Here is a 15,415-nt window from a genome sequence, read left to right on the forward strand (position 1 = left end):
AGTGAGTTAAATCTGCATTGATAAGTTGCATGAAATATTCCAATGCAAATAGTCTCATGGGCACATATTTGGGCAACTTATAAGGGCACAGTTCACAGCCATATATCTTGATTTCAATGTCATCCTGATAGAAGTACCAGTCACCTATCCTGTAGTTCTTGGAGAGCTGTAAAATCTTCTTTATTTCACCATAGAGCCTAGGAGGAGGAACTCCTATCAATAGAGTGGAGGCAGGATGTACAAACAAGTCAATGAATTCACAGTAAGTATAAGGGGATTCACCAATTTTGTGGAAGACCGAGGTCCAAAAGATCACAGACCTCCTCTCTCCTTTGGAATCCAATTTCCTGATGGGAAATATAAAACTGTCTGGGTGATAATACAACAGCAGATGGTATATGAAAGTTGTGTATTTAAACACTCATTCTCTTTCCAAATTCATAAATTAAGCATGGATTTTGTTAGCAATGAAAGAGGCGTAGTCATACTTAATAGCAGGGGGCTGTCCTGGAGTAAAGGTGGATAACAGAACCAGTACCATCTCATCCACATATTCACTGGACCTAAATCCCAAGATCACTAATATCATGCCAAGAATAATTCTTCCAGTCTCATTGAACCAGACATATAAATAAGGAGGTGGGCCTTGGGGCTGGCAATCCGGTTTCATGAATAACTTAGCAATTCGGGCTATTTCTGCACTGGACAGTTGAGAGCCTTGCTCAAGCAAAAATACCATAGAAAGAGGAGCAAGATGCTGAACTGAATGGAAGTGTAGCATCTCATTGATAGATTCAGCAGTTATGTAAAAGAGAACAGTTTGTGATGGGGTCATAACTGCTTTACTGACAGGGTCATAATTGGCATAGCAGTGGCGAATAATATCTGGGAACACATTGACTGAGGGAAGGTAATACCTGGGGAGATTGGATTCCCATATTCCATAGATATCAGAGTTGTTCAGATGACTATTTCTGATTAGGCAGAAAGTATGAAGATGATTTTGGCAACCAGACGGGTCTTTTATTTGGAAATCTCTGTCGGCCAAGGGTAGATGATTTTGGTCCATATGAGGTGCATTTAGGGTCGTTACATTGAGGGCTACAGGGGCTTCCATGTTCAGTTCTCTGTGTTTTTAAACTGGAGGTTGAATTTCTGTTTAAAAAAGGGAAAAAGAGCAGTTCTGGATGGGTTGCTATGGCAATTATGAACTGCTTCAGCTTGAATTTGGCTCCTACAGGTATAATTTGTAGAGGAAAACTAAAAATACAGGTTCGAGAGGTGAGACAGGGTAAATACCTGTGTTTTGGAAGCGAACCAGTGTAATTTGTAGGTTGAATGACGAGTTGCGCAACAGAATGCTGGTCTTTGCTTGGTCGGTTGGCAGACTGGAGCTTTTGCAGTTGCTTGGATGTAGTTTGCATGCAATAGTATCGTAAAACAAACGAATGAAAATGGGTGAAAATGACAATTTTTACGAGTTTTTTAAACGAGAATTGGCTTCACAGGGCTATTTGGTGCTTTTCGGTCGGATGACGTCATTAGGATGTGACGTTTTGTCGTGATGCGGGAGTACGGGATGCTGATGTGGCGATGACAAGAGCGGGCGGGGTCAGCGGGAGGGCGTCACGTGTCCCAGGTATGGCGGCAATACCGCCGGCTCCTCGGGCGGTAAACATCGGTGGCGGAGTGCCTCATGATATGATCATGAGCTGTCCGATCAGTGGGCCCAGATCCAACGGTTGGCGCTTAATGGAGCTGGCAGAGGGTTACGGCACGGGGACCCACGTATAAAATCAAATATTTTAATGTGGTTTGGGCTTGATATGGTTGGTGGCGGGGTGATTTGTTAATCAATTAACATGGGGTTAATTGATTTCAAACAATGCGCGGGGGATGGTTATTATATGGTTCCTGATGAACCTATAATCCCTGTTTAAACAGAAATATGGCCGTAATCGACTGGGGGCGGGATTATTACACATTGAGGGTTTTATTGTATAGATATATTAATACAGGGGAAGGGGAATTTGTAAGGGATTTATATAATAATGTTAGCAGTTAATATGGGTTTATGAAAAAGACGCTAAGTTATAAAGTTTGGCAACTTAGGCTGAGGGAACAAAAGGATTTTTACACAAGAAATGTGGATTCTTTGCATAAAGCAAGAATGTTATTTTCCTCAAGTTTTTCATGAAATGGGGTGATTTAGGAGTATTGAGCAGATCTCAAGATCCTTGAGGGGAGGTTAGTAAGTGTTTTAGGAAGAAGTGTGAAGGGAAGTCAGTCATGCATCACTTGATTTGTAATCAAACAGTTGCCATTGTACTTATGATATCAATAATATGAACATCTTTGAGAAACAAAATTAATCATAAGTCTGCTTCTGCAACACCAAAACTGCCTACCCAGCCTATTATACCCAACATTTTTCTTCTTCTTCCATGGGTGCACTTGGGCTAGCAAAACCTTACAAATTTTCTTTTCTTTTCATGGGAATCCTATCTAAGTCTTCCCTTATCACATCCAAGGGCTCAGATTTAACTGTTGAGTTCCTTTGCTTCTCTACCTAACTATTTATCTACCAAGATTGAATTGTTTGGATAGATTTTATTCTCTATCTCTAAAACAAGAAATTCAAACATGAGGTGGCCAAGGTTAAGATGTTTGGCCACTCATCAACTGTGGCCAGAGTTAACAAACTGTAGACCATCAGATTATTGCAAAAATCAGAATAATAGTGGCATTTTGAACTAGCACACTTTCCTGTCTTCTTTATTTGGGGTTCATTTCTTTTCTTTTTTGACCATTTCATTCTTTTTACCCTTTGATCTTTCTTTTAGGGTATACTCTCTTTTCATTTTCTAATTTTTTTATCTTTTCAAAATATGGAACCTTTGCAGCAGAGAAAGAATGAACATATTTGGGATTTTAACTAGTCAATCATGAAATATGACACCTATTGGCATAGGAGCATAACACCTCCATCAGTTGGAACTAGTTTAACTGACTTTAACCTGGTTAAACTAAATTAATTAATTACAACTCAAAATAAACTCAACTAGGGCTCCTATAATGTAAGAGACACTCTACATGACTCAAGTTAGACCCTCAAATCGAATTAACTGAGCCAACTAAGTCAATTTAACATATTTAACTTATACACATTGTCTTGTGATGTGGAATTACAAATTTATTCTTAATTTAATTCAAGGCAAAAATTAAATCATGATTTTCTTGTTGGATTTTCAATATTCCCTCTCAACAAGAAAGGGATTATCTGGTACCCCAATCCTGCCTCTATGGAACTCATATTCATCTCTTGACAATACCTTAGTTAAGATGTGTGCATCTCCTTCCTCTATAGGAATGTACTCTAGCAACATGATTCTCCTATACACACAATCTTGTAGATGGTGATACCAGATGTCGATATGCTTGGACCGATGATGAAAAAATGGATTCTCTAAGAGTTTGATACACCTCTGATTGTCACAGTAAATCACTGTAGGAATCTTCTAACCAAATAACCCAAAAAGGATCCTCGTCATCTAGATAGCTTCACAATATGCTTGACTAGCAACCATGTACTTTGCTTTTGTTGAACGCATTGCAACTCATATCTGCTTCTTGCTCTGCAAAGAAACTGTTGCTGATCCAATCCTGAAAATTCCCACTTATGCGCTCTTTCTGTCAGATGGACTCCCTACCCAATTTGAATTTTTGATGCCTTGTAGCTTCACTCCCTTTGTCTAGTTGTACCAAAGACCAAACTGAGTGGTTCCTCTGAGGTATCTCAACTCATGTTTAGTTGCCTTCCAATATAGTTTGGTTGGCTTAACCATTGCTTGACTAAGATGGTTAACTGAAAAACATATGTTTGGTCATGTGTTCACCAAATACATAACTGAACCCACACGTTGTCTATAAGCAGTAGCCTCCACTACTTCACTTGAACTAGCATCTTCCTTCCTCCAATTCCCTACTAGAGGAGTCTCCATGGGTTTGCTTCTCTCATTTGAAACTTCTTCAGTATCTTGTTGGCATACTTTCCCTGAGAGACAAACAGTTCCTCATCTCCTTTCCATACTTCTATACCAAGGAAATAATACATGATCCCCATGTCCTTCATCTAAAATTCTCTTGCAAGATCCTCTTTGAAATATTTTACCACCTTATCAAAACCTATTAAAATTAAATCATCGACATATAATACTATAATCAACAATTTACCTGCAACCACAATATGGTAAATGTTCGCATTTGCTTCACTTTTGGTGAAGCCCAACCTGGTGAAATAATTTTCAATCCTGGTGTACCAAGCACAAGGTTCTTGTTTCAATCAATAAAACACTCACTTGAGTCTGCACACATGCAACTCTCTATTAAATGTCTCAAATCCTTACGACTATTCAATTTACACCTCTTCCTCAATCACTCTGTTGAGGAATGATGTCTTCACATCCATTTGATGTATCTTCCATCCCATCTATGCTGAAAGTGCTAGAATAGATCTGATTGAAGAACACCTTGCTACTGGAGAAAAGGCCTCCTCGTAATCAATTCCCTCCACCTGAGAGAACCCTTTGGCCATAAATCTGGCCTTGTGTTTCTCCACACTCCCATCTGCTGCTTAGTTTACCTTGTAAAGCCATTTGGAACTCACCACTGACTTGTCTGTTGGTCTTCGGACCACTTCCCAAATACTGTTTCTGATAATGGAGTCATACTACTCTACCATGGCATCAACCCATGTTGGTTGCTTCACTACTTCCTCGAATGAGGATGGCTCAATCTCTACACTCTCTCTGATTAGAGACATGTATCTAGTGTACTAATCTGGTGACCTCCTTTGCATGCACTGCGATGTGGGTGCTCCCACATTCTCTCTAGCATCATGCATCAATTTGTCATCCTCTCTAGTGCACTTCCTTCCATCTCTGGAAGTCTCTACATGAGTGGATGCTTCCGCCCCCTTCTCCTTTTCATGTGGCTACTCCACATCATCCTAAGGTTCTTCCTTTGGACATAAAAGTTCCTCGTCGGCATGTAACCGAAGCTCCCTCTCAAGGGAACATTTCATGGCCTTCTCTTCATCGAACTTCACATCTCGACGAAACATTGTAATCTTGTGAGGTGGCAGGTACACCAATAGTTGTGAGGTGTATCAATGTACCCCACAAATATGCCCAACTCAACTATTGGTTCTAGTTTTTTCCTTGCATCGTTGGCAACATGATAGGAAACTGTTGAACCGAAGATCCTGAAGTGTGCCACATTTGGTTTCTTACTTGAAAAAACTCCTTCTGATGTACTCATCCTAAGAATTTGATGAGGACTCTTGTTCTGCACGTATACAACTGTGTTGCATGTTTCAACCCACAAGTGCAACAATAGGCCCTAATCATGTAATATTTATTGTGTAGCTCCCACAATACTTTTGTTCTTCCTTTATGCCACCCCATTTTTTTGTGGGTTATGTAGTGTTATTAACTCTTGTTGAATTCCTTCTGATGCACAGAAATTCTTGAATTCATTCGACACATATTCTCCACCCTTTTTCCTCCTAAGAGGCTTCACTTTCCTTCCATTGTCTTTCTCAACAAATGCTTAAATTCACAAAATTTATAGAACATCTGATCTTTCTTCTACATGAATAAAATCCAGCACTTACATGAGAAATCATCTACACATATTGCATAATACCTGTGCTTGTTCATGGAGGCTGTCAAGAATGGTCCATACACATCTCAGTAAACTCTTTCAAGGATCGGCTGCACTTGGTTGTCGTTATCATAAAAGGTGTCTTTGGTGTATTTCCCCAATGTACACCCTTTGCATGTATCTCTCCTCTCTATTGCACCATTGGGAAGTTCTGTAGAAATCTGTTGCATGATCTTCAAAGCTCCGTGGTGTAAGTGGAAAAATCTTCTATGCCACATTTCATCGATGTCTTGACTCTGCACCTTCTTTAATTTTGTGTTCAAAGTAGCACAATCTTCTAAATTTAATTTGTAGAGGTTCTTCACTTGAACCCCGATCCGCTTCACTTGTCCTAAGGCTATGTGATGAAGGAAAGCCTTTCCTTTGCTAAATATCACATCATAGCCAGGGTCCTCCAACTTAGAAACTAAAACTAAATTCTTCTTCAAACATGGAACATACATGACATATTTTAATGTGACAAGAGAACCAATCTCCCTCTAAAAAGTAACAATATTGATGTTGGTTGTGCTATAACTTCCATCATCTCCCATTTCGATGTGCATTTAGAGGTCCTTATCCTCCAAGTCATTGAAGTACTTTTTGTTTCCTGTCCTATGGAATGAGGCTACACTATCCAAATACCACACACTACCCATCATTGATGTCACCATGCATGTAATGAGGGTGAAATCCAACTCAAATTGTGAAGCAAGAGATTCACCTGCTACTCCTCTTGAGGGATTCTTGTCGGCCTTATTGTGCACACACTTCATGGCATAGTTTCCCAGCTTGTGTCAATGAAAACATTTAACCTTCAACAAGTGCTTCTTCTTGCCTCCCTGACTAGAATCTGATTTGGAATGGGATGACTTCTCTTTCCCTTTCTTTACTTTTCTATCCAAGGCACAATTCTCCTCATCATCATGCTTGGATGAAGATCCATCTTTGGTGTTCTGCCGAATCTCTTCTTGCACCAAGTCGAACCACAAACACTCCCACTCTGATAGCTTCTCACTCCCATTATCGAATCTTGGTAGTTGTCCTAGCTCTTAGGAAGACCTAGAAGTGCTAGGTTGACCAGATCATCCTTAGAAACTGTAACACCAACATTTCCAAGATCATCCCGATATTGGGTGAATTTGGTCAAGTAATTTGTTGTTGTGTCCACGAGGGTGTCACTTAATGAAACTCTGACATATCACGTGCGTTCGTGGCAGACTGAACATTACCCTTAATTTGACTACATATTGGAAAATACCTCTAAAATTCACATTATTTAACACCCTACCAATACAAACCCAATACATCTTCCCAATTTAAAAGGCCCCTACTTTCACTAGATATTGTAGGTATCCATTTTTTCATTAACATTGTTTATACCCCTTTATATTTTTCCATTAACTTTGAGATCCATTTTTTATACCTGCCAATATAAAAACCTTTTACCCCTATATATCCCCCAATATATTATGTCATTTTTTCCTCAATATATATCCCCAATATGAACCCACGTGGTATGGTATTTCTCTCCCAGTGAAGCCCCCGTGATTGTGTCGCCCTTCTCCATCTTAATTTTCCTGAGCTCGGCCTTCAGTGCCAGCTTCCTGTGGTCACTGCGGTTCTGAAATTGATTTGTCAAGGCCTTAGACATAGCATATGGAGTATCCTTCCCATGGAGGTTTGAGACAATATCGTCTTGAACTCCTTCTAGTATGATCCTTCTCACCTTTGCAACACATTTCCTCCACTCTACCAAATCTTGAGCACCAGTTGTTGGAAGCTTAGGAATATCTTTGTTTATGAATTCCTTCAGCCCGTTGTCTTCCAACACTGCCTTGATCCTGTCCTTCCAAGCATTATAGTTCGAACTACCCTCAAGGGCATGTCCAAGTCTCAAAATGTGGAACAACAACATACTTGCTCTGAAGAATGATACTGCAAATTCGATTTCACCTGCAAAAGGAAAACTTGTATTCTCCTCTTCTAGAGTGATTTATGCCCTGATACCATGTAGAAATTCATTGTATATTTAATCTTCTAATTTTAATTTACTAAAACAATAGACTTGAATCTACTCTACTCATCAGGAAAAATAATTAATTGATTGCAAAATCATGAAGCATACAAGAGAAAGAATTCAATCAACACATTACACAATTATTTCGTACATAAATCCATAGCTAAAAACCCCTTCTATATGTATATTTCATTAGTCAGAAAATATGAGGAGATTACAATGCTTTGCTCAAGCTCAAGCAACCTCTGCGCTATCTATATTTGTCTCACTACTTCCTAGACGAACCTAGGCCAATACTTAACCAAATTTTGGCTTTCCCAAGTCACTATTTCCTTGCGTTATTTCCTTGGGAATTAGCCCCCTATTAATTAGGGAAATTACTCAATATGAATTGCACAGTTCTCATAAGCCTTCTTCTAACTACATGCACCACCTATACAATTCAAATGATTATACAACTGATAGCACATTGTCCTTGAACTCCAATGTCAACTAAGTAACTCTAAGATCTGACATGCACGAGTTATTTGTTAAGAAATTTACTGCCTAACATAAATAATTACTGAGAGGAATAAATATAAAAATAACCAGCAACAACCATAAACACATAAACACAAATGTTTATCTGGGAAAACCCAAAATCCTGGGGAAAACCTAACCTAATAAGATCTTAGTAGCATTGGCCAAAACCCTGGCCAATCCAACCAAGTGAACCTTCACCGCTCACCTCCAGGTCTTGCTTTACAATGAAGTCCTTCCAACCTTTTATAGGCTCCATTACATATAATACCATGGGCAAAACACTATGGGTACACAATACCATGTGCCCCAAAACCATCACTGTTTAACCTGGTCAACTTTGACTCTATCCCGAGTCAAGTTTACCTAACAATTCCCCCCTTAAACTTGACTTGGGGTTCCTTGACTAACTCCAGCCAAACTTGCTAAGTGAGACAGTCCCGCTCACTCTAGCCCTTACCCCCCTTAGAGTTTTTACCCAGGTATTGTTAACCGGACATCCCTCCTATCACCTAGGTCTAACCCAGTCTTTATCCGTGATTACCCATGGGTACACATGCCTTACCAGGTCTTACAGTAGTATGCCCATTTACATGCAATAGTTTTGACTTCATTAGTTTTTTTTTTCTTTATTGCTGCTGCAATTCTGACCCATCCTCTCTCAATTTGATTTGCTCAAAAACTTCTATCAAACTGCTCCAACTGCGAGCCCGACGAAAACGTTGTAGATTCCAACACTGGTAGCCTCACGTAGCAGAAAACGAACAATTTTCAAATCCGCATGAACAATTTTCTTCTGCTAACCTTCTTTAAATAGCCGCATGAATCCCGATCAATTTGTCAGCATGTTCCAAACCGGTAAATATTGCAAATGCACTGCGATCCCTGGCAATTACGGCACTATATTCCGCACATTCTCCTCGAGGTTCTTCCGCGTATGATTGTTCCACCATTATTTTCAGACCCAGATCTGTAAAAAGGCTACATTAATCTCATCAGGCACTATAAACCCGTGGCATCAAAGAATCCCTTTGAAGCCAATATTTGGCTTTGATACCACTTGTTAAGAAATTTACTGCATAACATAAAAAATTACTGAGAGGAATAAATATAGAAATAACCAGCAACAACCATAAACACATAAACACAAATGTTTATCCGTGAAAACCCCAAATCTTGGGAAAACCCCAACCTAATAAGATCTTGTTAGCATTGGCCAAAACCCTGGCCAATCCGACCAAGTGAACCTTCACCGCTCACCTCCAGGTATTGCTTTACAATGAAATCCTTCCAGCCTTTTATAAGCTCCATTACATATAATACCATGGGCAGAACACTATGGGTGCACAATACCATGTGCCCCAAAACCATCACTATTTAACCTGGTCAACTTTGACTCTATCCCAAGTCAACTTTACCTAACATTATTTATGAGTGAATCATCAATTAACTAGTTGATCACATGAAGCAACACCCTACTGTAGTGAATCATCAATTAGCTAGTTGATCACATGAAGCAACACCCTACTGTTTGACCTCCTAGGTCCCTGAACTTCAATGTCAATTGGGTAATTCTGAGATGTGACATGCATGAGTTGTTTATGAGTGAATCATCAATTAACTAGTTGATCACATGAAGAAACACCCTACTGTTTGACCTCCTAGTAATTTTCCATCAATTGGAACTAATTTACCTAGCTTTAAGATCCTGAACTCGAATTAACTAAGCTAGTTAAGTCAATTTAACTTTTGAATTAACTAAGAAAATTAAGTCAATTTAACTTACTTAACTAGTCCAAGATGTGGAATTACAAATTTATTCCTAATTTAATACAAGGACAATATTAAATCAAGATTTTCTTGTTGCATTTTCAACAATTATTGTAGGGGATAGATAGATTAAGGGTTAAGAAGAATCTAAGATGATATATTAAACTAAAGATAAAAGGAATTAAATTTTATCTTAATTTTTTTTTTTCTTTTTCCAATTTAGGTTGTTCCTAGGTCATGCTCACTATTATTGCATTTTCAAATATTTGATCCCGTCTATGCTTGATTAAATTTGTTTTCTCTCTCTTTTTAATGCTAAACTAAGTTTAGGGTAGGCCACCATTATTGTATCTTGAGAGATTTGATCAATCTTTATTAAAGGTTAAGAGATATCCGTGGCTAAGAATGTTTTAAGGTAATATATTGAACTAATGATAAAAATTAAATTTTCATGTGAAAGTAAATATGTTTTTTCCCTGTATTAAAATAAAAAATAAAAAAATTATATTAAAGAAAAGATGTTCTTTTTTTAAGAATAGAAATCAAAATTTTATCTTAAAATAAAAAAATGTTTTCTCTTATTATTTTTTCTTTATTTAATTTAGATTATGTATAGGTTGGGACTAATCTTAATGTTAAATGGAAAGATAATATGTCTATTTTCACCATGATTACAAGATATTAGAATTGGATGAACACAAGTGAGAGTACTGTAAATCCATTCCAAACACCAAAACTGGAGAGGCCCGAATTGGTGATGGGACTTGCTTTCATATTACTTGTATCCTCCTACACTAACACCAGTGAGACTGCTGCAAATTGATTCCAAACATCAAAATGATAATAAAAAAATGCTATACTTTGAAAAATCAAATCTCTTCCCATAACAAGTTATTATCCTTACAATTATACAATAGTGAATTCAATATTAAAATTATTATCTTACCATTATACAATAGTAAATCAAAATAATATACTTGGAAAAATCAAATCTCTCAATAACAAAATATTATCCTTGCAATTATGCAATAGTAAATCCAATATTAAAGATATTATCTTACCAGTATGCAATAGTGAATAAAATAATTATCCTTGCAATTATGCAATAGTAAATCCAATATTAAAGATATTATCTTACCAGTATGCAATAGTGAATAAAATATCGATATTTATTAAAGAAGATATTGTCCCTCCAATTACCTAATGGATCAAGTATGATATTTATTAAAAATATAATCTCATGATTAACTCCATAAAATGTCTATGGTATGATAGATATTTATTAGTATGACATTTATTCAAAATATAATCCCACGATTAACTCCATAAAATATCGATGTTTATTAAATAAGATATTGTACCTCAAATTACCTAATGGATCAAGTATGATATTTATTAAGAGTATAATCTCACGATTAACTCCCACCTTCAACGTTTTTCTAGCAAATTTAAAATAAAAATTAAGATGAACTAAAAACCATATTGACACATTAATCTATACCTCACATCTTAAAAATATTATTCTTATGTCACGTGCTTTATAAAATACATAAATGTAACAATTTTTTATATTGCTAACATATTCTGGAATAAAGATAATGGTTCATGACAAGTTCATGTCGGTTGCTAAAAACACGATAGAAGTGTTCCATTACGGCAGGTCTAACTACTGCATGTTTTGCGGAGCATTGTCTATATTATATTGCGGGTCAAATGTGAACACTCTGCCATTGCCGACAACGATAAGGTTCAACTTTCTTCAAGGAAAGAACATTCTGAGTCTGAATTTGGACACATATAGAAGCTGATCGAAGTACGGCAGACACATTACTGCGATCTACTGCACCCCATGACCAACATTTGAGAGAGCTAGCCTCCTTGCCCATGTGAACGCTCCGCAGTATGCGGTGACCTAGTGCCGGTTGACAAAGCAAATGGGTATGAAGTATAAACACGCTGCCTCACACAAACCAGAGGAGCAGGAATTACATTATATATTCGACTTGACACAATTAGAGTTTTTCTTTACGTTACAGTATTTTGGCGTGAAGAGGAATTTTGCAGAACAATGGAGTTTATGTTAAATCCCGAGGAAGATTACATTTATAATGCCCTCTTGTTGAACAACAGCTTTGGGCCTCCGGATCTCTCTGCTCCGCCGTTTGGAATGCAGAGCGCGGGCAGTTCTCAGTTGTTTGATACCTCTGCGCAATTTCAGCAGAAGCCGGCGAGCAACGACAGCAGCCACGGAGAAACACAGAGGTTCATGATATCAAGCAACGGCGCGCAGCATTTTCCACGTGGACACCTCTCGGCACCCATGTCGACCAATTCCAAGCTCGCAGAGGCAACGCGGGTGACAACCTCGGAGCCATGGCCTCCTCAATCCGTAGGTCTAAGTAACTCGGCTAGTCTCTCTGTAAATCCCGGAGGAGATGCCAAGGTGGGCAAGAAACGATCCAGGGCCTCCAGGAGAACGCCGACTACGCTGCTGAACACTGATATTTCAAATTTCAGGGCCATGGTGCAGCGTTTCACGGGTATTCCTGAAACCCCCTTTGGATATTCATCCGTGAACCCTACTTTATCTGCACATGTGACCCAGCAGGGTTGGCAGGTATTGGGCAAGCCCTTACCTTATAAGGCAGTACTTGACTTTAATATGAACTGTGTGTCCCACCTCCATTCTGCCCCTGACAGTTATTGCCCTCAACTATATAATAGTAGTACGTTTATTCCTTTCCGGCCTCTCCATGATAACATAAACACCAGTGGTCCCAAATACCCTTACCCTCAAGGGTTAGAGGGTGCAGGAGTTATCAATTCGGGATCCGTGTTTCCTACGCAGCTATAACGTCTTCATCGAACAGAAAGGCTGCCTCAATTCTCCATTTCTGTGTTTTCTATTGTCAATCTGTTTTGTCTGGAGAAACTGGGTATGATGATTGAAACTACTCATTGACGAGGACCAGCTATTACAGTGCTGGTTGCAGTTTCAATCACTTGCACTAATCATCTATCAGATGGCTTTTGTAGAAGCACCTATCCAGGCATGATCGATAGAACTGACCCCTTCGTGGCCCAAGTTTCATTTTTTCAAATCAAGCATGTCAGAATGCGAACCGACACCTGAACAACACTCTGAGACCAGAAATCAAAGTGGAAGGGTCCAACTAGTTATCGGGAGAGAAACCGAGATGCGAAATTCATATCTTAAGTTCTCTCGATCGGACACAAGAACCATCAATCGACCAGCCTACAGGATCTATTGACCAGCCATCCTGCGAGTAGTGGAAGTGTCAACCAGCGCCATCACCAGAAAAAATGATTCCCTGCCAACCAAAAACTCTTCTCTTTCTACTTATATTTCTATCCCTTGTATTAGGTTTCTCAAATTTTGTATATCTCCAAATCTCCCCTTTGTCTTTAGGACAAAGAAGGAAGGCATTAAGGGTGGAGTGCAAAGGCTATTTGACTTAGTCAAATTGATATAGAATATTATATTGTAAGTGGATTCCAGTCAAATTGACATAGAATATTATATTGTAAGTGGATTGAATCACTAGTTGATTCAACCGAGTCGGTTGGGGAAAGTCAGTTCAGACGATTAAAGTGTCGTTCATACATATTACATATATGTTTTTACTTGATTCTATGTACTAATCTTGATTGATCGTTGAAGATATATAAAATAAATGTTTATCTTTTTTATCGTTAAAGATATTATAAAATAAATGTTTATTTTTTTCGTTATTACTTTGTGTTTTTTTCTTTTTTTTTCATTGCATATGATTATGTAGTTTATTTGTTGTTTTTCTTTACTTGCAACTAATGCATATTTTTTGCTAAATTACAACAGATATGTAGCAATATGCACAATACTTTTTATTGAGAATGAAATAATAATTAAAATGTATACTTGCTTGTAATGCTCTTTTCATTTCTTATTCTAGAATAAAAGATTGTCCATGTATACAAAATTATCTCAAATTAGAAAAGAGTATTTCTCCAACTAATGGACTCTAATTGTATTGAGAATAAGATAGATATGCTCACACACATCAAGTATTCTCCTCCATGCAGTGACCAAATGCTAATTAATTACAATCATACTCTTCTATATGGAAAATATACATCAATTCTTGCAAAGTAATTAACTGATTATTTAAATGCATGTAAATCACTAATGACTAATCACTATTGAACTATTCAACTTGAGTGAATTACTAAAAACAAAAAGTCTCTAGAAAGAAAAAATGATGGAAAATTATCACTAATGGATAATAATAGGCCAAAGGAAAAAAAAGACGAATATATGTTATGCATTGTACCAGTGCAATGAGAGTTCCGTTTCTACTATGGCACATGCAACCAATGCGTGCAGGGGTTGTTGGTCGGCAGTTGTTCTCTGAGGTCTGTCGTGACCTATTCTAGCCTATTATGGAGTGGATGGAAGCTTACAATAAGGCTAGAAAGGAGGAACATGAGGTTGTAATCGCCACGCTCAACAAACTGCATTAATTTCAATGCCATGTCAGAGAAAGGATTGACATGGAAAAAATTTTCTATCTAAAAAGGTGGAAAAGCTGGAAACATGGATGGCTCACCTCAAGCAACATGTTCAGTATACTTATCGTGCCCCTCTCCCTCCTAGAACTGGACTAAAAAACCTTGCGTCTTTTAATTCTAATGATTGAGCATGGTTATAGGTGTTCTTCTAGTTCTTTTTATCTTTTGGTGCTTTTGACCTATCAAGCTATGGGTTTTTGCTTTACTTTGCTACTATTTATTTGTCACATGCTACTAGCTTTAGTCAACATACCCGATTGGGGTGAGACTACTTGTGTTTTTATATCTATGTACTCTACTTTTGATGAATGAATATAACCTTGATTTATATATATAAAAAAAGTAAAGATGTTTTTTTTTCCAATTTAGGTTGTGTGTAGGCCAAACCCACCCTAATTGCACCTCAAAACATTTGATGGATCTCCGGATGTTTTTTTTTTCTTTTTCTTTTTAAAGGCTAGGTTGTGTTTAGATTGGGCCAACTTTATTGCACTTATAAGAGATATTTCCACTTCAAAAGATATTTGTACCTTCAAAGATTCGATTATTGTAGAAATTCGTTATAGATTCAAACTTATAATTGTAATTTACTAAAACAATACACTTGAATCTACTTTAGTCATCAACAAAAACAATTAAATGATCGCAAAATCAGGAAGCATACAATAGAAAGAATTCGATCAACACATTACACAATGATTTCCTGGGGAAAGCCATAGCTAAAAGTCCCTACTATCTGTATATTTCATTAGTCATAAAATATTAGAAGATTACAATGCTTTGCTCAAGCCCGAGCAACCTGTGCACTACCTCTATCTGTCTCACTGCTTCCTA

At 37.7% G+C, this 15,415-nt stretch overlaps 1 protein-coding gene across 1 annotated transcript in view; it reads left to right on the top strand.

Moving 5' to 3' along the window:
* LOC149236893 (uncharacterized) overlaps window positions 1-12,866 on the top strand; it is a 48,484-nt gene extending 35,618 nt beyond the window's left edge. The window contains exon 5 of the mRNA XM_089369066.1: window positions 12,049-12,866. Within this exon, the coding sequence (XP_089225192.1) occupies window positions 12,049-12,866 (818 nt within the window). The remainder of the gene's footprint in view (window positions 1-12,048) is intronic.
* The last annotated feature ends 2,549 nt before the right edge of the window (window positions 12,867-15,415 follow it).

The sequence above is a fragment of the Pinus tabuliformis genome, chromosome 8 (assembly GCF_031772625.1).
Source record: "Pinus tabuliformis cultivar Carrire ecotype Pingquan chromosome 8, CPIR1, whole genome shotgun sequence".
Classification (NCBI taxonomy): domain Eukaryota; kingdom Viridiplantae; phylum Streptophyta; class Pinopsida; order Pinales; family Pinaceae; genus Pinus; species Pinus tabuliformis.